Raw genomic sequence first — 26559 nt, 5'->3', positions numbered from 1 at the left:
TTATATATAATAGTAGTATCTACCTATCATTTTTTGTAAGGTTTTGAATTTCACAACACCCCCCCCCCAATAGAAGGTAGTCTGACAATCTCTGCATTGCCTCCATGCCACACATTGATTGAAACTGAATGTGTTATAAGAGTAAACATAACCCCTCTCCCCCCCAAGAAGATGAGAAATCCCAAGAACAGTGAGAGAGAGAAAAAAATATACTTCAGTCTGTGTTCAGATTTCAATGGCTTTGTCTCTGGAGTGAGTTGCTTTCTTTATCATTAAGTCCACCAGAGAAGTTATTTAATATTTTCCCCATAGTTGCTATTACTAGCTGCACCTCCAATCTATTTCTCCCCACTCTCATTTATTCTCTTCTCTCTCTCCTACATCCTGGGCCTGTCCACAAGTGTGTTGAATCTGAGTACCCTCTCCCTCAATGTTCCCTCAACTATTCCCCCCTTCCCTCCCCCCATTCCCCCTTATCCCATGCCTTTCTTCTCATTTTTCTCTAGGGTAAGATAGATTTCCTCACCCTATTAAGTGTGTATGTTATTTCCTCTCTGAGCCATTTCTGATGAGAATGAAGGCTCATTCATTCCCCCTTGCCTTCTCCCTTTCTACTTATATGAAATTTCTTAGCTTCTTCATCTCCTTTCCCTTCCTCCCAGTATTTTCCTTTATCACACATTGACTCCTTTTTGTTTTTTACTATATTATACCATTATATTCCTCTCCTTCCTGTGACCTGTCTATATATGCTCCTTCTAACAGCTCTTATAAATGAGAAAGTTCATGTGAGTTCATATGTATTCCCATGCAGGAATACAAGCAGTTCAATATCATTAAGTTTCTCATAGTTAGTCCTTCTCTTCCACCCCCTCTCTGGTGAACCAGAGTCCTGTACTTGAAGATCAAACTTTCTGTTCTGCTCTGATTGTTTCAATAGGAGAGTTTGAAAGTCCCCTGTTTCACTGAAAGTTCATCTTTTCCCCTGAAAGAGGATGTTCAGTTTTGCTGGGTAGTTGATTCTTAGTTGTAAACCAAGATCTTTTGCCTTCCAGAATATCATATTCCAATCCCTATGAGCCCTTAATGTAGATGCTGCCAGATCCTGTGCAATCTGACTATGGAGCCTCGGGAGTTGAACTGTTTATTTCTGGCAGCTTTTAGAATTTTCTCTTTGATTTGAGAGTTTTGGAAATTTGGCTATAATATTCCTGGATGGTTTTCTTTTAGGATCTCTTTCAGGAGGTGATCAGTGAATTCCCTCTATTTCTATTTTACCCTCTGCTTCTAGGATCTCATGGCAATTTTGCTGTATTATTTTTTTTTTAATTTTTTAAAGATTTTGAGTTTTGAGTTTTACAATTTTTCTCCTAATCTTACCCCCCCCCCCGGAAAGCAATCTGTCAGTCTTTATTTTGTTTCCATGTTGTACATTGATCCAAATTGAGTGTGATGAGAGAAATTACATCCTTAAGGAAGAAACAAGTATAAGAGATAACAAGATCAGACAATAAGATATCTGTTTTTTATCTAAATTAAAGGGAATAGTCTTTGAAATTTGTTCAAACTCCATGGCTCTTTATCTGGATACAGATGGTATTCTTCATTGCAGACAGCCCAAAATTGTCTCTGGGTTGCGTTGATGGAACAAGCAAGTCCATCAAGGTTGAATATCACCCCCATGTTGCTGTTAGGGTGTACAGTGTTTTTCTGGTTCTGCTCATCTCACTCAGCATCAGTTTATGCAAATTCCTCCAGGCTTCCCTGAATTCCCGTCCCTCCTTGTTTCTTATAGAACAATAGTGTTCCATGACATACATATACCACAGTTTGCTAAGGCATTCCCCAATTGAAGGACATTTACTTGATTTCCAATTCTTTGCCACCACAAACAGGGCTGCTATGAATATTTTTGTACAAGTGATATTTTTACCCTTTTTCATCATCTCTTCAGGGTATAGACCCAGTAGTAGTATTACTGGATCAAAGGGTATGTGTATTATTTCTTGAAAAATGAAGTCTAGGCTCTTCTCCTGATCATGGCTTTCAGATAGCCTAATAATTTTTAAACTATTTCTTCTGGATCTGTTTTTGAGGTTGGTTGTTTTTCCAATGAGATATTTCACATTTTCTTCTAATTTTTGGCTTTTTTGAAAGTTTTATTTCTTCCTGATTCCTTGAAAATTCATCAGCTTCCTTTAGTTCCATTCTGCATTTGAAGGAGTTATTTTCTTCAGAGAGCTTTTTTTAAATCTCCTTTTCCAGCTGGCCAATTCTACTTTTTAAGGCATTCTTCTCAGTTGCATTTTGTTTTGCTTTTTTTCCATTAGGCCTAAACTGGTTTTTAACATATTATTATTTTTTCTATTATTTTTTTTAAGGTTTTTGCTAGGCAATGGTGTTAAGTGGCTTGCCCAAGGCCACACAGCTAGGTAATTATTAAGTGTCTGAGGTTGGATCTGAACCTGGGTACTCCTGACTCCAGGGCTGGTACTCTATCCACTGCACCACCTAGCCGCCCCGAACATATTATTTTCTTCAGTATTTTTTGTATATCTTTCACCAAGCTGTTGATGTGGTTTTCATGATTTTTCTGCATCACTCTCATTTCTCCTCCCAGTTTTTCCTCCATCTCCCTTAATTGCTTTTCAAAGCCTTTTCTGAGCTCATCCATAGTCTGAGCCCATTTTCTATTCATTTTGGAAGTTTTGGATATGGAAGCTTCAATTTTGTCATCATCTGAGTATGTGCTTTGATCTTCCACGGGACTAAAGTAATTCTCTATGGTCAGATTCTTCTTTTTCTGTTGTTTACTCATTTCCTCAGCCCAAGACTAATTTACAGCACTTTCAAGGCATTGGTTTTCTTGGGTGGAGGGGGTACACCCCACTGGGACCTTGATTCCTCCAAGGTCTTATGCTCTCTTGCCTGTGCTTTAATATGTAGATGACAACCTCATTTCCCTCTGCCCTGGAGCTATAAGGAGGGATCCAGTTTGTCTACTTATTATGGAAGCCCAAACTGAAACCTGGATCTGAATGTAGGCAAACAGCAGAGCCCTACCCTGATGGAGAGCAGAGAAATCTCTGCAGACTTCCCTTACCATCTCTGGAGGTGCAGGCTGCTTTCTCCAAATTCTCACTGCAGGTTCTGCGGCTGGTGCTCCTCACTCCACACTCATTCTGGTGTAGCAGAGTTCTCTCACCGCCCCTTCAAGCTGTTGCTGGTGATCTCTGGGCTGGGCTGGGATGCGGCTGCTACTTTTTTTCCAACCCCCAGTCCTGGTGAAACACACCTTTCCTGTGGAATTTCTAAGTTATCTTGGACTGGGAAAAAGTATCAATCTGTGTTTCTGTGGGTTCTGTCCCTCTAAATTTTGGCTACAGTCATCATTTGTTGGCTTTTGGAGTTGGGGGGGAAGAGTTCCCAGGAAATGCTGCCTCCACACCGCCATCCTGGCTCTGCCCCGGATCTGACACTTCCTCTCTCCCTCTATCTCAGTCCAGGCATCTATTGCTTCTGACTGTTGCCTTTGCTGTCTGTCACTTAGTTCCTGGTAAGTTGTTAACTAAAATATTAAGGTTTTAAAGCTAAAAACAAATTCAAATATCAGATAGATATTCAACAAAATTCTATGAGCACTTACAACTTAAGAGGATTCCTGAAAGAAACTTTCTTGAAAGTTTTTTTCAATAAGCTCTTCATACATGTGAGCACTTAAATGTTCTTAATACATTTATAGTTCAATTCAACAAACTTTATAAAGCATCTTCTATATATAGAATGTAAATTTGTGGATGCAAATTTTATGTTTGTTTATTATCCTTCTGAATATGCACATATATGACTATAATATAAATTAAAATATAATGCATGTATAAAGAAAATTAAAAAGAAAGTCTTAGAAGACTGGATAGGGAAAAATTACTTTTATTTGAGGGAAAGGAGGAAAGATTTCAGAGAAGATCTAAAACTAACACTTGACAAAAAGAAAACTTCCAATGGGGAAAATAAAACGAGGAAATCTATTTTAGGAAGAGAGATATGGGGGAAGGAGTTAGCTTATATAAATGTATGTAGGGCAGAAAGGGCAGGATGATAGCAAGAAATAGCTAGTAGTCTAGTTTGGTAGACCACAGAATGCATAAAGAGGAACAGTATGAAATAAGACTGGGAAAGTAGGTTGGAGAAGTACTGGGGAATGTCTTGAATCCTAAGCTAAAGAGTTTACTTATATTTGTAGGCCATGAGAAGCCACAGAAATTTTATGAATAAGGGAATGATCAGGTCAAGGCCGTGAAGTTGTTTTTTTTTAATTCTATCTCCGTAATTTTTCAAACCACATGCACAAGACAAGATGCATTTAAAAATTTCATTTAACTTTAAAATTTAGGTTCCATATTTCAAAAGTATCCACTTACCTTGGTCAAGAAACCATCCTAGCTGTCAAAGTATTTTACAGCAACTACTTTACTATATCATGAATTTAAAATGTTTTTTTTTTTCACTAACAGACTAGAAATAGTCTTAGTCTTTGGGAGTTAACACATTTTTATTCTGCCTAAATCAATGAAACTGAACTTATCAAAATTATTCAGTTACCTAAATCCATAAAAAATTTCCTAAAATCCCTAGATGAACAATAAACAATAAAACAACCTAACCTCCTTTGGGATTCATGATCAAATCTTCCCCATACTCTTTTTTTTCCCAAGGCAATGGGTTCGAGTGGCCTGTCAAGGTCACATAGCTAAGCAACTATTAAGTGTCTGAGGTCAGATCTGAAAACTCAAGTTTTCCTGGCTTCAGGGCTAGTACTCTACCACCTAGCTGCTGCCCCTCTTCCTCATATTCTTAAAACATTTTATGGTAAATTTTGGCAATAACATTTTTTTAGCATTCATGGACAACCTATATAATTGTCCATTTTAAGTTAAATGACTGAAATAAGAAAAACTTCTTGAGTGCCTTGTTTTATTCTCTAACAAAAGATAAATGGAATAAATGGTTTTAGGTTCTTAATAGAGAAATGTTCCATTCAAGTTACACTGATTCCTTTTCATGGTACGAAGATAATCTGGGATTTTTGAAAGCTATGCTAGCAGGTTCTGGCAGATCCTGTACCAAAGTGGAAAAGATTTCAAACATAAACCTGGTAACATTCTGCTGGCAGCAGCTTAAGTACAAAATTAGCTTTTTTCAAGGTGGTTTATCACCAGAAGACTGGCCATAGGAACTTATGCAACCATCTACTAAGGAAGGACTGCAATCTATATCAAAATGAATACTTATATTCTTAAAATCAGAAACTTTTGAGAATTCAAGGAGAACAATATAATAATGTCCATATAGTATAAATATATTATAAATAATACATACTTAAAGCTCTAGAATGATCTGGATTCCTTATTCCCTTTGCTCGTAACCTCTGAAGGAGAACTGTAGAGGACAACTGTTTTACAAGATATACTGCCATAGAATAATTCTGAAAAACACAAAATAAGCAGTAATCAGAAAAATTAGCTCTAAAAATAAAGGCTTCTATAGATATGTTTTTGATAAATACATATTTAAAAATATAGATTACTAGTCAAATTCTCTGCCCAGCTGTCTGAACTATGCATGTTTTCTTTAAAAATTAAAGCTAATTGTAAGCATCTCTAAAAAATGGTTCCCTGCTCAGAACAGTATGAGAAGAGAACTGCAATATACAAATTTTTCTTATGAAGATGACATAAAATTAAAGACAATGCTTTACCTTCCCTCAAATCCACCATTTCAGCTTTCAATCAATTGTCTATGATATTAGGATTATAAGCAAAAAGTTCTTCAAGCAAAGGAAGATTTAAGAAGGAATATAAAATAGGAGAGAATGCTTCGTTTTGTAGATGAATGTGGACATGTCCAATACTAGCACAGGGAATGCAGAAATGGATATAAGAAAAAGGAACAAGGAAAAGAGTCAAATAACAAACTAGCCAAATTGGAAAAAGTATATAGTTGGTTAAATGTAAGAAAAGAAAGTTAGAGGACCAGTAAGAAAGCAGTTTTTTGAAAAGGGGAGAGACAGAATTTCCAATGCAGTACTAGATACTAAAGAAAGCTGAAGAGGAGCTAGCACTTTAAGGAGTAAGAAGAAATTATTTTCATTTGAATTATTTGTATTTGTATTCTTGACAAAAGTAAACATCAAGAAAAGGAAGAAAACAACTGTTTTCGAATCTAGGACTAGACATCATCTTCAAATAATTTTTGTGTATGCACAATTTTGAAAATATGGTGGTCTTAAATTTAGCTCTGGAAGGAACTCAAGAGATCTAACCCAATTTCATCATTCTATACATGAAGAAAACAAAGACCAGACAACTTAAGTGAGAGGAAATATGGGTAGCAAGTGGCAGAACTTGCTTTTGATTTCATGTACTCTAACTCCAAATATAATGCTTTTTCTACTATAAAAAGCTTTTACTTAAAAGTTGAAAAGTAGATTTTTTTTGGAGGGCATTTTTTTCACTGAAAAAAATAGTAAATCTATATTTACTTGAAAAAACTGTATACATATATATCATATACACAATAAGTCAAAGTATTCCAGTATATTAACTTCAACAATCAGATTTCACAATTTATGGATCAGAAGAAAAGTTTACTTAAAATTTCTTCCAGTTTGGGCATGTGGAAACACACACACACAGACACACACACAGACACACACAGACACACACAATATTATATAATTACAAAATCTTCTTTTGGCATTCATCTTAACTATGTTTCTTAATGCTTCAAATTATGACCAAAGATAAAGAAATTTAATTAATACTATAAAATTATTTACTGACAGCTTGAATCTACAGTTAGGAACTTGCTCAAGGCAACCCTTTATATAAATCTTTAAAAGCAGATGAAAGAGAAAGTACAATTATACATTCATTAAAAAGGTATGCTTTATCTAGTTGTGACATGTAACTTAAGTGAAAGGGGAAACAATTGCTAGACAATAATAATAAAATGTGATTTGTATCTATAACATGAACCTAATTTTAAATTCCACATTTACAGGGCTGTTTACCTACTCACAAAATAATACAAAAATCATATTATTGATCCTTGATTCCCTATTATGTTCAATATTACTGATTTAATATAGTATTTAGAACACCAAATTTGTTTATATTGATTTTTGGAACATGCTCTTTATGTTCCCATATCCTGTTCTTCATTATTAGAATATTGTTTTGTTTGTTTTTAGGTTTTTGCAAGGCAAATGGGGTTGAATGGCTTGCCCAAGGCCACACAGCTAGGTAATTATTAAGTGTCTGAGACCAGATTTGAACTCAGGTACTCCTGACTCCAGGGCTGGTGCTCTATCCATTGTGTCATCTAGCTGCCCCCATTATTAGAATTTTAAAAACATCTCCATAATAAGGACCACAGATGGCTCTAGAAAAGATAAAATGCACCCCCATTCATTCACTGGAGGGTGAAAGAATATTATATATGTCATCAAATATACTAATGTTTTGATTGGCTATAAATTTTTTAAAAAAATATTATTAGCAGAAGGTTCCTTCTGTGGGTGAAAAAAGTGATAATAGCTGGAAACATTATATAAAAACAAATGAAAATTAACAAGAAATAAAAACATCTCCAAAGAAATATATTACCCTATGAACAAGGGGTGTTTTGATGCCAGTCCAACATTAATGAAGATATTCTTACCCCAAATAAAACTACCTTCCATGAAATAAATAACCTTTGACTTCAAAGCTATAAGATTCCTTCAAGATGATGTAAAGTGTTTTCAATCACTGGATGGGCTCTGCCTTCATTTAAGCAAGAGAAAAAGCAATGATGCTGCAGTAGGAAGACCCAAGTTTGTTTCTCCCAATACTTCCTAGCTATGTCACCCTGGGCAAATCATTTATCTTGTCTGTATATCAGTAGCCCCATCTGCAAAAAGTAATAATACTTGCTAATTCATTGTGTTGTGAAGTAAACTTAAAATGCCATAAAAGTGAGTTATTATTTTATTTTCCTTTTATATTTGAAAACATATTCACATTTTGGTGACACTAAGAAAAAGTTCAGTTCAACAAATATTTGTTAAAGTTGGAACTGATAAAACTTGGCATCATACAGTAGTTGACATTATAAAAATATCTTCTGATATTAACTAATTGGCTAAAGAAGAAGCAAGAGTCTAAAAAAATCCTAAGCTTTTAAACTGTGGCCCTGGGAAGGAGAGATAGTGGTGTAAATTAGAATTATAGAATAGAAGTGACTAATTCCTCATGCCCTTTGACTCAGCCATTCCAAGATTAGTTTTATAACTAGAGAGGCTTTTGAAAGCAATAAAAAATTCACATATACAAAAATATTCATAATAGCACTACTTATAATAGCAAAGTTCTGGAAATAAATTATATATGTTCAAGGACTGGAGAATTATTAGATTATGGTATATGAATATAGAACATTGCTGGGAATCAAGAAAAACAATTAATATGAAGAATTCAGAGAAACAAGGGAAGTGGGAAGATATAATCATGTGATACAAAGCAAAGAAAGTCAAGTCAATAAGTATCAACAAAAATGAAAACAAAACAAAAATACCAACATTAAATGGCAATACAGCTCAGGTCATATATAATAGCCAAGTACCAAGTTATTAAACTTAGGGTCCATGTCCTTCCCTTCAGACCATCCAAGTGAAAAATCATATGTACTATCAGATGCAATTACTCTTCATACAGTTTTATTCAACTGGTGTTGAGGAAATGTACTTTGTATTAAAACAAAATACATATATATAAAAAAAACACTTTACCACTCTGAACCTTAATTTCTTCTCTATAAAACCAAGGCATTGGATTTTATCAACTGTCCCTCAGTGTGCCTCATTAAAATGATAAAATATACAAAATTTCAAAATAATAAAAGATAAATTAGGGAGTCCTATAACTCATTACCAAAAATGTCTTAGTTTCACTAAAAAGAATTCATCATTAAAATTCCTCCAGTACATTGAAAAGAAATTTGATTTATAACTCCTTAAGATGACAGTTGATATTTAAATCAGGGCACACTATATCAAGATTATAAGGGAGGAAAATAAACAAATTATTTGATCCATAAGATGACAATATGCTTTGTGATATATTTATGCTGATACTATTAATCTCTTTGTAAAACAATTCATTAATTTTTATACTTATACTTTCAGTTAACCAAGGGTAAATTTCAAAGTAAAAACCAAACTGAAAACAGATTTTCTGGCTTTCATAGAAATTAGGTAAAGAACACAAAAAATACTGAAATCTTTTGTGTAATAAAACACAAAGGCTATACAAAGAAAAGAATTCACATAAAAATCACAATCAAAGAATAATGAGGGAAAGCTAAGTGGTGCAGTGGATGAAGCACTGGCCCTGGAGTCAGGAGGATCTGAGTTCAAATCCATCTCAGACACTTACTTAAGATCAATAGCCCTCTTCTTCATAGCTAAGGAAAAAATTAAGTCAAAACATCCTAAACATCTCCATGAGGAAGCTATTATAAAATAATTACATGAAGGAAATGCTGAAACCCAAATAATTAAAAACATTACCACTAGAAAGAGAAACATGACATTTATATATCTTAATTGGAAAACTAATTTTACTGGTATCTACTCATTCAATGAAAAGTGTGGATCTAGATATTTATAACTCCAAGTTAAAATTTAATTCAATCCTAAAAGCAAGTTGGAAATAACTATAGGATCATCGAAATTTCAGTTCAAGGAAAAAATTTATTGCTGAATATTTTTAATAGGGTTTATAAAGTTCCACAGATTATGTCAATATTGGCCCAGTCACTAGGCAACTACAAAAAAGAGGAAAAAATAGAACTTTTCTGATGAAGTGCAGATTTAAAATGGGTTAAAATTGTAATGTGGCAAAGTCAAAAAATCTATTGGGCTACACTTTAAGGGCACAACTCAGAAATATGGAAGTGATAGTTTGGCTGTACCCCTGCATTGGTTTAGACCATTTCTGGAGGACTGTGTTTCACTTTAAGGAACCACATTTTATGAAAGACATTCTGGAATGGCAATCAGGATGGATACGTAACTCAAGTTCATGCCACAAGAATCAGATAAAGGAATTGAGAAGACATGGGGTAATGAAAATAAGAGTACTTTTAATGAGGAATGGGATGTTTCAGGAGGTAACGAGTTAGCCTCTATCCTTAAAGTAAAGGTTTGATGGCTATTTATTGGTTATGTTGTGGAGGGGATTTTTTAGGTATGAATTAGAATAGCCACCATTAAGGTTCCTTCCAGTTCTGAAATTCTATGGTTTTGTTTTATTAGTGGAATCTCCAAGTCTCATTAGAAGCCTATGCATGATAATGGACTCAGATGAAAAAAAGTGTTTTTTGGAATTGGGAACTGAAAAATAGGGGTGAAGGGTATTTGTCCATAGCTATAGGACAATCACTTTGATCATGGTCATTCCCAGTTTTCTTTGACACCTGACTATGATCCAGGTAAAATAGAATTTCATTTCTTGTTTCCATGTTTTCATATGCTACCCTTCACACCTAAACATCCTAAAATCAAGAAACTCAAGTAACTACCTTCTACATGAGATCGTTCCTGGTAAAGGAATGTTACTGTGCAAGGAGGGACAAATATGATAAATATTAAGAAACATGGAAATAATTTACTGAATTGATTCATATTTTTGACTTGAGAAAGATTTTATTTATTTTGAATTTTACAATTTCCCCCCCATTCTTGCTCCCCCCCCACAGAAGGCATTCTGTCAGTCTTTACATTGTTACATGGTATACACTGATCTCAGTTGAATGTGATGAGAGAAATCATATCCTTAAGGAAAAATAAAAATAAAATATGAGATAGCAAAATTACATAAAAAGATAGCAGGTTTTTTCTTTCCCCTGATTTGAAGGTAATAGTCTTTGGTCTTTGTTCAAACTCCACAATTCTTTCTCTGGATACAGATGGCATTTTCCATCACAGATAACCCCAAATTGTGTCTGATTGTTGCACTGATGGAATGAGCAAGTCCATCAAGGTTGATCCTCACCACCATGTTGCTGTTAGGGTGTGCAATTATCGCTCAGAATCAGTTCATGCAAATCCTTCCAGGCTTCCCTGAATTCCCATCCCTCCTGGTTTCTAATAGAATAATAGTGTTCCATGACATACATATACCACAGGTTAAGCCAATCCCCAACTGAAGGACATTCACTTAATTTCCCGTTCTTTGCCACCACAAACAGGGCTGCTATGAATATTTTTGTACAAGTGATGTTTTTACCCTTTTTCTTTCTTTCTTAAGTATTAAGTATTTTGTTTTTCATTTTTAACATTTTATTTGTTTTCCAATTATATACAATAGTAATATATATACCCATCATTTTATGAAAGGCTCTGAATTCTACAATTCCCCCCACACTACAGAAGGCTGTCTGATAGTCTCTACATTGTTTCCATGCCATACATTGATGTAAATTGAATCTGTTATAAGAGTAAACATACCCCCCCAGAAGATGAGAAAAAATTTCTACTTCAGTCTGTGTTCAGATTTCAATGGCTCTGTCTCTGAAGTGAGTTGCTTTCTTTATCATAAGTCCACCAGAGAAGTTGCTTCAATATTTTTTCCACAGTTGCTATTACTAGCTGTACCTCCACTCTATTTCTCCCCACTCTCATTTATTCTATTCTCTCTCTCCATGCTGGCCCTGTCCAAAAGTGTGTTGAATATGAGTACCCTCTCCCTCAATCTTCACTCTCTTCTATCACCTATTCCCCCCTTCCCCCCTTATCCCATCCATTTCTTCTTATTTTTTTCTAGGGTAAGATAGATTTCTTCACCCTATTAAGTGTGTATGTTATTTCCTCTCTGAGCCATTTCTGATGAGAATGAAGGCTCACTTATTTCCTCCTTGCCTTCTCACTTTCCACTCCATTGAAAATGCTGTTCCTTGACTCTTATGTGAAATTTCTTAGCTTCTTCTTCATGTCCTTTTCCTTCCTCCAAATACTTTCCTTTATCACCCATTGATTCCATCTTTTTACTACATTATACCATTATATTCTTTTCCTTCCTGTGACCTGTCTATATATGCTCCTTCTAACAGCTCTCATAAATGAGAAAGTTCATATGAGTTATCAATATCTTCTTCCCATACAGGAATACAAACAATTCAATATCATTAAATTCTTCAAAGTTAGTCCTTTTCTTCCACTCCCTCTATGGTTCACCAGAGTCCTGTATTTGGTGATCAAACTTTATGTTCAGCTCTGGTTGTTTCAATAGGAAAGTTTGAAAGTCCCCTGTTTCAATGAAAGTCCATCTTTTCCCCTGAAAGAAGATGTTCAGTTTTGCTGGGTAGTTAATTCTTGGTTGTAAACCAAGATCTTTTGCCTTCTGGAATATCATATTCCAATCCCCACAAGCTCTTAAGTAGATGCTGCCAGATCCTGTGTAATCCGGACTATGGAGCTGTGGTAGTTGAATTGTTTGTTTCTGGCAGCTTTTAGAATTTTCTCTTTGATTTGGGAGTTTTGGAATTTGGCTATAATATTACTGGAAGTTTTTCTTTTGGGATCTCTTTCAGGAGGTGACCAGTGAATTCTCTTGATTTCTATTTTACCCTCTGTTTCTAGGATCTGAGGGTAATTTTGCTGTATTATTTCTTGAAAAATGAAGTCTAGGCTCTTCCTGCTCCTGACTTTCAGGTAGCCCAGTAATTTCTAAATTATTTCTTCTGTATCTGTTTTTGAGGTTGGTTGTTTTTTCAGTGAGATATTTCACATTTTCTTCTAATTTTTGGCTTTTTTGGAAGAGTTTTATTTCTTCCTGATTTCTTGCAAAGTCATCAGCTTCCTTTAGTTCCATTCTGCATTTGAAGGAATTATTTTCTTCAGAGAGATTTTTTTATCTCCTTTTCCAGCTGGTCAATTCTGTTTTTTAAGGCATTCTTCTCCTCATTTGCCTTTTGTTCTGCTTTTTCCATTGGGTCTAAACTGGTTTTTAACATATTATTTTCTTCAGTATTTTTTGGTATATCTCTTTCACCAAACTATTGATATAGTTTGTTTTTTGTTTTTTAGATTTTTCAAGGCCATGGGGTTAAGTGGCTTGCCCAAGGCCACACAGCTAGGTAATTATTAAGTGTCTGAGACTGGATTTGAACCCAAGTACTCCTGACTCCAAGGCTGGTACTCTATTCACTGCACCACCTAGCTGCCCCTGTTGATATAGTTTTCATGATTTTTCCTGCATCACTTCATTTCTCCTCCCAGTTTTTCATCCATCTCCCTTAATTGCTTTTCAAAGTCTTTTTCTTTGAGTTTATCCATAGTCTGAGGCTATTTTCTATTTCTTTTGGAGGTTTTGGATATGGAAGATTCGATTTTGTCACCATCTGAGTATGTGTTTTGATCTTCCATGGGACTAAAGTAATTCTCTATGGTCAGATTCTTCTTTTTCTGTTGTTTACTCATTTCCTCAGCCCAAGACAGCACTTCCAAGGCATGGGTTTCTTTTTTTGGGGGGGGCGGGGGAGACATCCCACTGGGACCTTGATTCCTCCAAGGTCTTATGTTCTGGAGTGTGCTTTAACATGTATATCACCCTCCCCCATTTCCCTCTGCCCTGGGGTTATAAGGAGGGAGCCAGCTATCTTACTATGGAAGCCCAAACTGCAATCTGGATCTGAGTGTAGGCAAACAGCAGAGTCCTACCCGAGGGAGAGAAGAGAAATTCCTGCAAACTTTCCTTACTGTCTCTGGGGGGGTGCAGGCTGCTTTCTTCAGATTCTTGCTCCAGATTCTGCAGCTGGTGCTCCTCACTCCACACTCATTCTGGTGTAGCAGAGTTCTCTCACCGCCCCTTCAACTTGTTGCTGGTGATCTCTGGGGTTGAGCTGGGCTGTGCTGTGCTGCTGTTGCTGTGGCTTTTTTCCCAATCCCCGGTCCTGGGGATACACACCTTTTCCACGGAACTTCTAAGTTATCTTGGACTGGGAAAATGTATCACTCGGTCCTTCTACATGTCTGCCCCTCTAAATTTTGGCTAGAGTCATCTTTGTTTGTTTTTTTGGAGTTTTGGGGGAAGGAATTCCTGGGAAATGCTGCCTTCACTCTGTCATCTTGGCTCCACCCCCTCCAGATGGATCTTTACCCTTTTTCATAATCTCTTCTGGGTATAGAACCAGTAGTGGTATTGCTGGATCAAAAGGTATGCACATTTTTGTTGCCCTTTGGGCATATGAACTGATTCATATTCATTTAAATGAATCAATTCCATACCTGGAACAATCTCCCTCCTCCAGGCAGATTGTTGACTTGCCTGGCTTCCTTATTATCCCAACCAAAATCCCACCTTCTACAGGAAGCTTTCCCCAAACCCTCCTTCTTATCCTGAATATATTATTTTGTTTGTAAACTTTTTAGTTTCATATTAACAAAGTCATCAAATTTAATCTTGTCTCTCCCTTATTTGATTAAGAATCCATCTCCTTAAGTCTTATAGAAGTTGATCCAAATTAAAATGAGCTGAACCTGAAGAACATTATGAACAGTTATAGCAATAGTATAATGATAATCAACAGTAAAAAAAAAAAAACCTTAGCTACTCTGATCAATAAAATGATTCACAGTAATTCCAAAGAATTCATGTCATCTCCAGAGAGAGAACTAATGAATTCTGAGGGCAGATTGAAAGCATATTTACTTTTCTTCCTTTTTTAAAAAAACGACTAATGTGAAAATATATTTTGTATAACTTCATATGTAAAACAGAAAGTATTTTTCTTATATTCTCTCAATGGTTAAGTGAGGGAATTTGGAATTAAAGATAAAAAAAAGGAAATTGCCTCTTACAACTGTGAAAGTGATATGATATGCTTCTCTTCCAAGTGTTCTTTTGGTATCATATGATCTTTAGCATAAAGTTACATATTCATTTAGAATGTTTTGTAAAAAACAATTTAAAGTGCTGGTTTAAGTCTAATTTCTGTCATACAGGTTTCCAGTTTCCCTGTATGTTTTAATGAAACAGAGTTCTTCTAAGTCCTGCATACTTTCTGGTTTACTGAACATCAGGGTACTGAAATCTACTGTTTCTGATTCCCTCTGTTTTGATCTTTCTCCTCCTAATGTTAACCAACACAAGATAATTTTAATGATTGGTACCTTATAATTATGATTATAAAAGTTATGCCTACCTTTTGTGCCCTTTGTCACTATCTCTTTTCATTATTTGTCTAGATATTTCTAAACTTTTTCTTTTTCCAAACGAATGTTCTGTATTATTTTGTTGAGTTCTGTAAAGTATTTCCTTTGATAATGATTGATGTAGCTTTAAAACTATACATTAATTTTATTATTATTTTTATTAGAGTGGATTAAATCAGCTATAAGCACTGAATATTATTCCAGATAGTTAAATTATTCTTTATTTATTTAAGTAATACTCTTAAATTTAATTTGCATAAATATTTTGTGTTTTGGTACCCATGCAGATATTTGAGACATTTTATGGTTCTTGAATGAGATATTTCCTTTTTTTGTTATTCTTTTATTTTATTACCAGGAACTTGTTATTAAAGTTTTTGAGAGTTAATTTTGTAACATGCAACTTTGCTGAAATTTCTGCATTAATGAGTACCTTTGTTGATTCTCTGATTTTCATGTCATCAGCGAATAGGAATAACTATCTCCTCTTCCAAACTTTTTTGTCTATGATTTCTTTACTATTGCTAGCATTTCCGGAACTCTATCAAACAATCATGAGGAGAATGGTCATCCTTGCTTTATTTCTGTATTTACTGAAAAATCTTCTGGTGTATCCGTAATTACATTTGCTTTTGATTTTAGCTCAATGCTATGTACACTTATTTTCTTGCTGTTCTCCCAGACAGATAATTCTTTCTATTTATATTTCTAGAGCCTAACAGAATAGGTGCTTAATAGACTTTTGTTGATTGAACTCAAGCAAGGAATAATTAATCAATTAACAAGTTTATGTCAGAAAATAAGGGATAAAAGATGAAAATGAAACAATCCCTGTAATCACAGAGCTTACATTCTATTAAGGAAACAGCAGACATATAAAAACATATGGGGCAGCTAAGTGGCGCAGTAGATAGAGCACTGGCCCTGGAATCTGGAAGATCTGAGTTCAAATTTGGTCTCAGACACTTGATAATTATCTAGTTGTGTGACCCTGGGCAAATCACTTAACCCCATTGCTTTGCAACACCCCCCCCCCCCCAAAACCTCACAACAACATATAGAAAATATTTACCAAGTCATTTCAAGGAAAAGATGTATTAGAAGCTGGGATGAATAGGAAAAGACCTCATGTAGGCAGTAGAGTTTAAGCCGAGCTTTGAAGAAAATGAGAAATTTTATGAGGCAGTGATGGGAAATATAATATCCTATAGGAAGAAAAACCAGAAGGCCAGTTTGGCTAGAATGTAGAAGTATATGTAAAATCCTGCATGATATACTTAACAAGATTGGCAGGTGGCATTTGAATTGTGGAAGTTTTCAATGTCTTCAGAGAAGTTTATTTGAATCCAGAGGAAAGAGGGAGTCACTGGAGCATGATCAGATCTATACTTGGGGGAATATCCCTTTGGCAATTGTATATAGTCTAGAGATTTATGGCAGGGAGACTAATTAGGAGTCCATTACAAGAAGGTAACAGGTAATGGGAATTTGAATTAGAGTAGTAGACATATGTAGTGATGAAAATTAGATTGGTGGGCAATGTATCAAAAAGCTGGGAAACGAAGTGGTTATTAGTAGTGAGTAGGGGAGAGTAAAAAGTCAAGGATGATGACTCAGACCTTTGAAAAAGGGGACAGATTTGGGGGAAAGGTGAACAGTTAAGTTTGAAATATCTAGATTGCATTGTAAATTGAGGGGATGCCAGTCAATTGGGGAAATGGCTGAATAAGTTGTGGTATATAAATGTTTGTTTTTGTTTGTTTGCTTTTTGGTGAGATGGCATTGGGTTAAGCGACTTGCCTGAGGTCACATAGCTAGAAGCATCAAGTGTCTGAGACCAAATTTGAAATCAGTCCTCCTGACCCCAGGGTCAGCGCAGTACCCACTGCTCCATCTAGCTGCCCCTGTGGTATATGAATGCAACATAATATTATTATCTTTAAAAAATGATGAGGAGGGGCAGTGCAATGGCGCAGTGGATAGAGCACTGGCCCTAGAGTCGGGAGTAATTGAGTTCAAATCTGGCCTCAGACACTTGATAATTACCTAGTTGTGTGGCATTGAGTAAGCCACTTAACCTCACTGCCTTGCAAAAACTAAAAAAAAAAAAAAAAAAAAAAACTAAAAAAAAAAAGGAGGCAGAAAACCTGACAAGACTTATATGAACTAATGCTTAAGCAAGGTGAATAGAACCAGGAGAACATTAACACATTAACAGCAATGTTGTATGATGATCAACTATGACAGACTTAGCTCTTCTTAGCAGTACAATGATCAAAGACATATGATGGAAAAATGCCATTGATCAAAGCAAATTATTTTCATGGTTTTTTTCTTTCTAATGGTTTTTCCTTTTTATTCTGATTCTTCCTTCACAATATAACTTATATGAAATATGTTTAACATGGTTGCACTTGTGTAACTTATATAAGACTGTCTGCTGTCATGGGGAGGCAGAAAAATTTGGAATTCAAAATAAATGTTGACAACTATTTATACAACTGGAAAAAAACACATTTAGGTTCAAGTAGGTAACATGTGATGAGCAAATGGAATTCAGGGGTGAAACTAAGGCTGAATATATATAACTGGGAATCATTTACACAGAGATAATAATTGAACCTGCTGAAGCTGATCAGTTCTCTAAGAGTGAGAATTTGGAGAGAAGGAGATATAAGACCAAACCTTCAGGCCTATATACATTTAGAGGGGCAGGATAAGGATGGTCATCTAGCAAAGGAGACCGAGGAGCGGTCACAAAGGTAGGGTCAAAAGAGTACAGTGTCATGAAAATCCTAAGAGGAGAAATTCTCAAGGAGGAAAAGATGATCAACAGTGTCATATGCTTCAGAGAAAAGACCAAGGATTTAGCAATTAAGAGATGACTAATAATTTTGGGCACTAAGATTTGCTAGCTGTTTGAGGTTGGGAAAGTCACTTAACTTTCTGAACCTCAGATTTCTCATTTCAAAAATGATGATAATGTTTATAACTAGGACTTTTACTTGTATTATCTACTTCTTATAGTTAGTTAATAAGAAAGCAGTGCCCAAACGTTAAAGTACATATAAACATATGTGCCTATTGCTTAGAGATGAGCTCAGTTCTACCAATTAGTCCTTTTTTATGATATGCAAATTTGATAAAACCAAAAGTTACTTACTCTTCCAATTTCTGCAGTCCAGGAAACAACAATGGTGTTTGGTACAGTTGTGGACAATCGGACAAGTGAGGTGATATTAATTGGTCGGCTAGGTCGCTTTGGTTCCACACCATTTTTGGTAGGTGGAAGATAGCCCTAAGAATAAAATTTAAAAATTTCTATTCATTCTTTCCCATAATTTGAAATATTATTCTTTTAATAAAAACTTTGAATACTGACTTCTACTGGATGTGGTTTTTTCATTAAAGCTAAAAGAAGCAAGTGTTTCCTTGGAATTAAGATTTAAGAATTTACTTGAATTTGACATCCTATTAAATTAATTTTTAAAAATCACATCTTAATATGCAGATCTTATTTTTTTTAAAAGATTACAGGCCTGGTATGTTAAGCCTGCAGGAAAATATTACTGACTACATTTCAGAGAAATAAGTAAGAGTTCAAGAATAAGAAGGTATCATTTACCAGAACTTCAGAAAAACATCATTTTTAAAAACTAGAAACAGTTCTCTGTCCTTTAAATGCATTCTCCCACAAACACATTCATAAAAAGAAGTCCTTGGGTACATCTTCTTTATCTGGAATCTAGTGTTTTATTCAACCTAACTTGAAATCCTTGCTCTTGGTCCCTTGTCTCTAATTCATTTCTTCAGTGCATACCTTTTAATAGTTTATGTTAAATGTTTTATCTATATGTAATTCTCATCAAATCTTTCAATTACTAAGTAAAAACTTTTCATAATTAAAATCAATAAAGTTATGGTAGTTATGCTTTGACAGAGAAGTTGATAATTTTAAGAATTATGGACTTACTGGAAGGCTACAAGGTTTCCCATTAACTTTCACACAAAGATTGGGTGGGAAATGATCTTCTTGTGGACAACTGGTTTCTGATAAACAAAACCTGAAAAACATAAGAACAAAGTCAATCATCTTTCAAAATAATAAGTTTATTAACATTTCTGTTCAAGAGATAACTAATAAGTTTTTAGAATATATTCATGACTCTGTAACTTGGCTAAGAATATTAAGTATTTATTATATTTTTTCAACATCTCTCATTGATGTTTTGATAAAAGTTTTATAAATAATTCTATCTCCATTAGCTTCAATGACACTACTAAGAATTTACCTGGTTATCTTCACAATAATTCACATCATCCTATACTATCAATTTCTTAGAGGAAATAATTTATACACTATTTTATACACCCTGTATAGCCTGTGCACAAAGTATTTATACAAGGTAGCTCCAAAAACCCTTCTCAACAATCAAATCCTGTAAGTGAAGGTTATGTGCTCACCTTCCTTCTGTGAATTGATTATAGCAGTGTTTTTTTCCTCCTAAAACTACTTTAGTCTTAGAAAACAGAAGTATTAATATTCTTGAATTTCCAGTTTCCTAAGTCAATAAAGGTTTTGGAAGAAAAAAATAAGGGATCTGAGAGATTAGTTTTTACAGTGATTCTCACAGTAGGCTCGGTGATTTAGAAACTGGCAGTGGAAGCCGTTCTATATGATAAGGTATAATTAAGTAATACTTGGACTGTATTCCTATTTAAATTGAAACAAAACATTTTAGCACCCATGAATATCCTTTACCTCTGAACTGTGCATTTAATTTTCTGGGAACCACCCCTCCCCCGCAAAACACAACTAAGTATAGCTACATAATGAATAAACTCTAACTCTACTGTTTTGTAAATTTAAGAAATGAATTATAAGGTTGACCTTTTCAATCTATTATAAGTTACTGAGCAGCTAGATTCTGGTGCAGTGGATGAGCACTGGCCTTGAAGTCAGAAGGATGGGAGTTCAAATGCAACCTCAGACACTTGTCACCTACTAACTGTGTGACCTTGGGCACTTAACCCTGATTCCTCACATCCAGGGTCATCTCCACTTGCCATGATTTCATATTTGGCCACTGGACCCAGATAGCTCTGGAGGAGAAAGTAAGGTTGGTGACTTAGCACAGTAACCCCTCACTCAAATCCAATTCATGTGCTTGTCATGCCTTCACCTCCCTGATGTCATGTCACGTCATTATAAGTTACCTCACTTTCTAACTACAACATAAACTTGTCTGTCACTCCATCATTACAAAATATTAATAGCATATTATGGAACTAACTCAAGTTTCTTTTTTTAAAGATTTCTTTTTTTCCCTTACATCCTTCCTTCAATATCTTGATTTTCTAAAAGCAAGCTATGAAACTTATCAAAAGGTAAGATCCTCTATTTATTTATTTAGATATTATCAGATCAATTCTCAAGACTATAAAAACCAAAATGAATTGGAAACTACTCAACTTAGGTTTAACTAATTATGCAGTATATAACCCATCATCTAACAAATGTAAAAATATGGAAAACAAATCCCTTGAGGGATGAAAGCATAGAAATTTCATTACCAAGACAATCTTCTTCTTCTTCTTTTTTTTTTTAAAGGTTTTTGCAAGGCAAATGGGGTTAAGTGGCTTGCCCAAGGCCACACAGCTAGGTCATTATTAGGTGTCTGAGGCCGGATTTGAACTCAGGTACTCCTGACTCCAGGGCTGGTTCTCTATCCACTGCACCACCTAGCCATCCCTGCTAAGATAATCTATATGATTCTTCCCAAAGGAGACAACTCAAACCTTATTAAATTAGGCCAAAAACAAAAATCAAAAAAATACAAAAATCCCTAAAGAAAGAGGAAATGAAATATGTAAAAGAATGTCTAAAAGCATAAGGAGTTTACAGAAATATTGGTATATAGATGTAAAAAGCTAGAGTTAAAACAGGGAAAAGCAAAGGGCTAATTTCTGATAAAAATGTGTATTTGAGATATTTTTATTAGTTTTACATGCAAAGTAAATGACTTATAAAACAATTCTAAAGACTAATGGGTTTATTAAAAGTCAAAAGACTAGCTACTTAAAAGAATAAAACTGTTTTCTGGGTAGAGTGTTGCATATATTTACTATTATATTGTTTATATCTGAACTGATCAAGACTAGAAAAAACATTAAAGATTTTTCCCATCCCTCATATAAAGTACTATTCTAGGAATGTTATGTATATTAACATAATTTGCTAAGAACAGAATCAGAATATACCCATTCCTGTTCCATGTAAATAGAGATTATTAATCTAGAAACTAAACAGTAAGATGAAGATGGTGGTGGTGAGCAGGAGAAACCCCAGTCATTTCCTTTTATTTCCTGCTCACCACTCCATACATATAATTCATTCATTCTTGCCTGCAAACCATTGGAGGCCCATGCCATTTTTCCAGTTTAGAATGCCCTCTACCATATCTTCCCTCCCCTCCCCAAATCCTACTTAACTCCTCCATGATGCAGATCTACCTCCTTCATGAGAATTTTCCCACTACTTTAACTTAAAGTGATCTCAAAAACACTTTTAAATCTACAATACCTATAATACTTAAGCACGGATCATAAGAACTGTTTCCCGATCTCTAATTATCTTCTATATCATTTCTGTCTCACTATTGAGCCTCAGGAATAAGCTTCATAAAGAGATGCCATTCTTTTCTTTTCAGCTCTCTAGAGAATCCACTACTATATTATCAATATGGTTCTGACTTAATAACGAGTTACTGATTGACTGAAAATCTGTCATACTAGGGGCTTTATAGGGACAAAAATATTTTTATCAAGAAGATTAAACTATCACCACACAAAGAAAATGTCCTATGAGGTTTAGCTAAAAAATATCAACAGTTTCATATGGTGTCTTTTAAATGTACTGTGTACTTGTGTACCTTTTATGACAAAAATGGTTTGATTACTGGGTGAGACAAAGAGGTCACTTAGATAACTAGAATTATTCCTTTAGCTAAATGAAGAGTATTTTTGTTATTCTGTATATATTTTAAAAGAGTGATCACTGTAATACTGTTTTTTTAAGAGTTTTCTTTATATTTAAGATACACCTCTATAGAATCAAATTGAGGAATTCAGTTTAATAAAGACCCTGTTATGAAATCTCGAGTATAAATTAGCAAAGCTAGGAAATAATTGGGAAGATTTCTTCCCATTCTTTTTTTCTTTTTTTAGGTTTTTTTTTGGCAAAGCAAATGGGGTTAAGTGGCTTGCCCAAGGCCATACAGTTAGGTAATTATTAAGTGTCTGAGACTGGATTTGAACCCAGGTACTCCTGACTCCAAGTCGGTGTTTATCCACTACGCCAACTAGCTGCCCCCCATTAATTCTTAAACACAAAGAAACTATGAAGGATGGGGGGAACCAGGGATACAAATAACTTATTTTAACCCCACTTTCAGTACAATTATAAACAGGCTGGTAAATAACCTTAAGAAACTTCATTTACACATTTTTACTTTATGTATTGTCTTTTAAAGTATCAAAGTATTTTACACTATAATCAAGACTGTACCTTAGCTGGACCTGTACTGTGAAGTCACATTTAGTCCCAGAAATATCCCTAGAAATACAGGACAGAAATAGAAATATTATAGTATATGCATATGAAAGTGAAAATTTTTTAAAAAGGACACTTATTTCAGTAAAAGTTTGTTGAATGAAAATAAACAGAAATGATGGCTTTTATAGTATCTGCAGCAGGAGGTTGGGATAAGTGTACTTGAAATTCATCCAATATCTAGCACACTGTAATCACATCTTATAGTCAATACTAAGTTCATATGCCAGATTGTAAGTGATATTGGAAGACAACTTACATGGAACTACTGATTTGTTGCACTTGTTGTGGAGTCAATGCAAATGCAAAACAGGTTTCTCGAAAACGCTGACTGTTGTCTGATGCTAAAGAAAGAAAGAATTATAGTTTTAATTACCTTCAAGTATGTACATCAACAGAAAAGACATTAGAAAAAATAACACTGACATTCAGTATAAAATGTTTTAGAGTTGTAAACAAAGCACTTAAAACAAAAACAACGCCCAAGCTGTAGACTAGGACTAATCAGCTTTGAAAAAATCAGAATCGGAATAAAATATTGAAACTTAAATTCAGAAACTATATGTAAAAAAACACTAGCAAGACATAAAAGACACTGCTTGTGCATATGCATATACTCATATATAATCATTAAAAAAAATTCTGCCATTGAAATTTAAATTATCTGATGGTGAAGAAATATAGCTGATTTTTGAAGCAAATATTTTATATCCTAAGAAACAAATTTTAAATGAATGCAATTCAGATTTATATCTGTGGTCCTCAAAACAATCTCTCTTCTCACAAGATAATGCAATGGCAACCATTTTCAAATTTTAGCCATAACCAATGCCTTAACTATAAGATATAATACTGTATGCCTTATGGAAGAAGGAGGCTCAGGGAAGTGACTTAAAGGCTAAGACACAGATCATTATAAAAAGGATAAAAATATCATTTAGAGATGAGTTCCAAATCAAACTAGGGCTACAAAAACATAAGATTCTATCTCAAGGTCATTTGAGTATTGCTTTATAATGTTAAAAAAAAGGTCATACAACAGCTCCTTGAAGATAGCTAATATACAAATGCTAAATCAGAAATTTTATCTTTCACTCAACCCTCTTTTTCTTCCCTTTAATGCATTAAATAACAGAGGTAGTGGGTTTTTATTTAATTAAGCAACTTCCTACTCTATTCAGTCAATATACATTTATCAGGTATTTAATATATGTAAAGAATTGTAACATGCCAAGGATACAAAGATAGGGAACATAAAAAAATCCTACCATCAAAATGTTTACATGTTAATAAAGGGGATAAGGTTTCTGCCCAAATTAGGTAGGTAAAATATGATCTAGATAAAAAGAATGCTATAAGAAATATGAAGAAGTTGGCACTTTGCCTCGGGATAGTGAATATAAGAAAGATTTCATAAAGGCAGGTAGCATTTGATCTAGGCTTTGAAGTAAAGGGAAAGTTTCAATCCATAGAAATAAGGTAGGAATGCCTTCCAGGATAAGTTAAATGAATGAATGGAGTTGAATTTTAGAGGATGTTCTCAGTAGCAGGATTGTATAATACACTAAGTAAAATAGGGAATAATCAAGCTAGAAAGGTAGGCTGCAGTTTTATTATATAAGGTGGGTTTTTTTTTTGATTTTTTCTGCAAGGCAATAGGATTAAGTGACTTGCCTAAGGTCACACAGCTAAGCAAGTGTATTAAGTGTATTAAGACTTAGTAGCCTGGATTTGAACTCAGGTCCTTCTAACTCCCGGACTGTTGCTCTATCTATGTCACCTAGTTGCCCCTATATTAGGCTTTTAATGTCAGATGAAAAGATTTATATTGTATTTTTTCTTTTTTTTTTGTTTTTTTCTAAGAGTAGGGCTAAGTGATGTGCCCAAGGTCACACAGCTGTGTAATAATTAAGTGTCTGAGGCTGAATTTAATTAATTTTTTAAATTGGTTTTTGAATTTTACAATTTTCCCCCTCATCTTGCTTCTCCCTGCACACACACACACACACAGACAGAAGGCAGTCTGATAGTCTTTACATTATTTCCATGGTATACATTGATCAAAATCGAAATGTGTTGTGAGAGAATTCATATCCTTAAGAAAAAACTAAAATATAAAAGAAAGCAAAATTACATAATAAGATAAGGGATTTTTTTAAAAAAATTAAAGTTATAGTATCTGCTCTTTCTTTAAACTCCACAGTTCTTTATCTGGTTACAGATGGTATTCTCCATCGCAGATAACCTAAAATTGTCCCTGATTGTTGCACCGATGAAATGAGCAAGACCATCGAGGTTGATCACTGCCCCCATGTTGCTGTTAGGGTTTACAATATTCTTCTGGTTCTGCTCATCTCATTCAGCATCAGTTCATGTAAATCCTTCCAGGCTTCTCTGAATGCCCATCCCTCCTGGTTTCTAATAGAACAACAGTGTTCCATAACATATATACACCACAATTTGTTCAGCCATTCCCCAACTAATGGACATTCACTTGATTTCCAATTCTTTTCCAAACAGGGCTGCTATGAATATTTTTGTACAAGTGATGTTTTTACCCCTTTTCATAATCTTTTCAGGGTATAAACCCAGTAGTGGTATTGCTGGATCAAAGGGTATGCACATTTTTATTGCCTTTTGGGCATAATTTCAAATTCCTCTCCAGAAAAGGTTGAATCAGTTCACAGCTCCACCAAAAATGCAAGAGGGTCCCAGAATTCCCAAATCCCTTCCTGACATTGATCATTGTCCTTTCTGGTCATATTGATTGGCCAGTTTGAGAGGTGTGAAGTGGTATCTCGGAGACGCTTTAATTTGCATTTTTCTAATAGGTAATATTTTAGAACAATTTTTCATAAGAGTATGGGTTGCTTTGATTTCCTCACCTGTAAATTGCCTCTCTGAGGCTGAATTTGAACTCAGGACCTCCAGACTCCAGGGAGCCACCTAGCTGTCTCATTTTTTTCCTATTTATATTGTATTTTGTAAGCAAATAGCCAATAACTGGGGAGGTGATATAGTAAAATGTATACATTAGGAAGGCTATTTTGGCAGCTGGATAAAGGAATATTTTTAGAGAAGGGAAGGAAAGAAAGGAGGAAAATTAATAGAATTCATTAGGAAAAAAATGACTCTGGCATAGGAATAACTAATTAGATAACTCGATGATCCATATGTACTCTGAATGTTGATTCTACTCATAAGTCAACATTTCTGTAACAATCAGTACTCACAGAAAAACAAAGAGTAAAATGTATATAAATGCATTACTATAAAAAAAAGTACAAAATCCCTCCTGATCCAGGCTTTTCCAATTTCAACTTGGAAATATAAATTAAAAATTCTTTGGTGGCCTAGATAGAACTTAGAGAAAATAACTGGATATATGAATGAGAGTTTATTATTAAAGAAACAATTCTCAACTTAACTTTCAAAAGGTACCCTTCTTAACTGAAATGCACTTAAATGTCTGTTTTCAAATACATAAACATAGAAACAAAAGCTAAGCCTATAATAAAGCAGAGCATCACTGTTAGGCAAAGGAAATGTCAATAACAACTAGGGGCCCTGTTTAAATTGTGTAAAGACTTCAATCTAGCAAAACCAAGTTTATTTTGGATCTTTTGGCTCTGTTCCTAGGCCAGTATTAAAATAACATCACAAGTACAAAGATTCATAACACTTTTTAGGC

General features: G+C 34.5%; 1 protein-coding gene across 7 annotated transcripts in view; it reads right to left on the bottom strand.

The window, feature by feature from the left end:
- Nucleotides 1–26559, bottom strand: part of PIAS1 (protein inhibitor of activated STAT 1) — a 162147-nt gene that overhangs the window by 33727 nt on the left and 101861 nt on the right. For all 7 annotated transcript variants that reach the window (XM_074234479.1, XM_074234476.1, XM_074234478.1 and 4 more), the window contains 5 exons: nucleotides 23128–23212; nucleotides 22824–22871; nucleotides 19230–19320; nucleotides 18420–18554; nucleotides 5380–5485 (listed from right to left, as the gene is read on the bottom strand). In XM_074234479.1, the coding sequence (XP_074090580.1) occupies nucleotides 5380–5485; nucleotides 18420–18554; nucleotides 19230–19320; nucleotides 22824–22871; nucleotides 23128–23212 (465 nt within the window). The remainder of the gene's footprint in view (nucleotides 1–5379; nucleotides 5486–18419; nucleotides 18555–19229; nucleotides 19321–22823; nucleotides 22872–23127; nucleotides 23213–26559) is intronic.

This window comes from Macrotis lagotis, chromosome 4 (assembly GCF_037893015.1).
Source record: "Macrotis lagotis isolate mMagLag1 chromosome 4, bilby.v1.9.chrom.fasta, whole genome shotgun sequence".
NCBI classification, from domain to species: Eukaryota; Metazoa; Chordata; class Mammalia; order Peramelemorphia; family Peramelidae; genus Macrotis; species Macrotis lagotis.
This window is presented reverse-complemented; position numbering and strand designations above follow the sequence as displayed.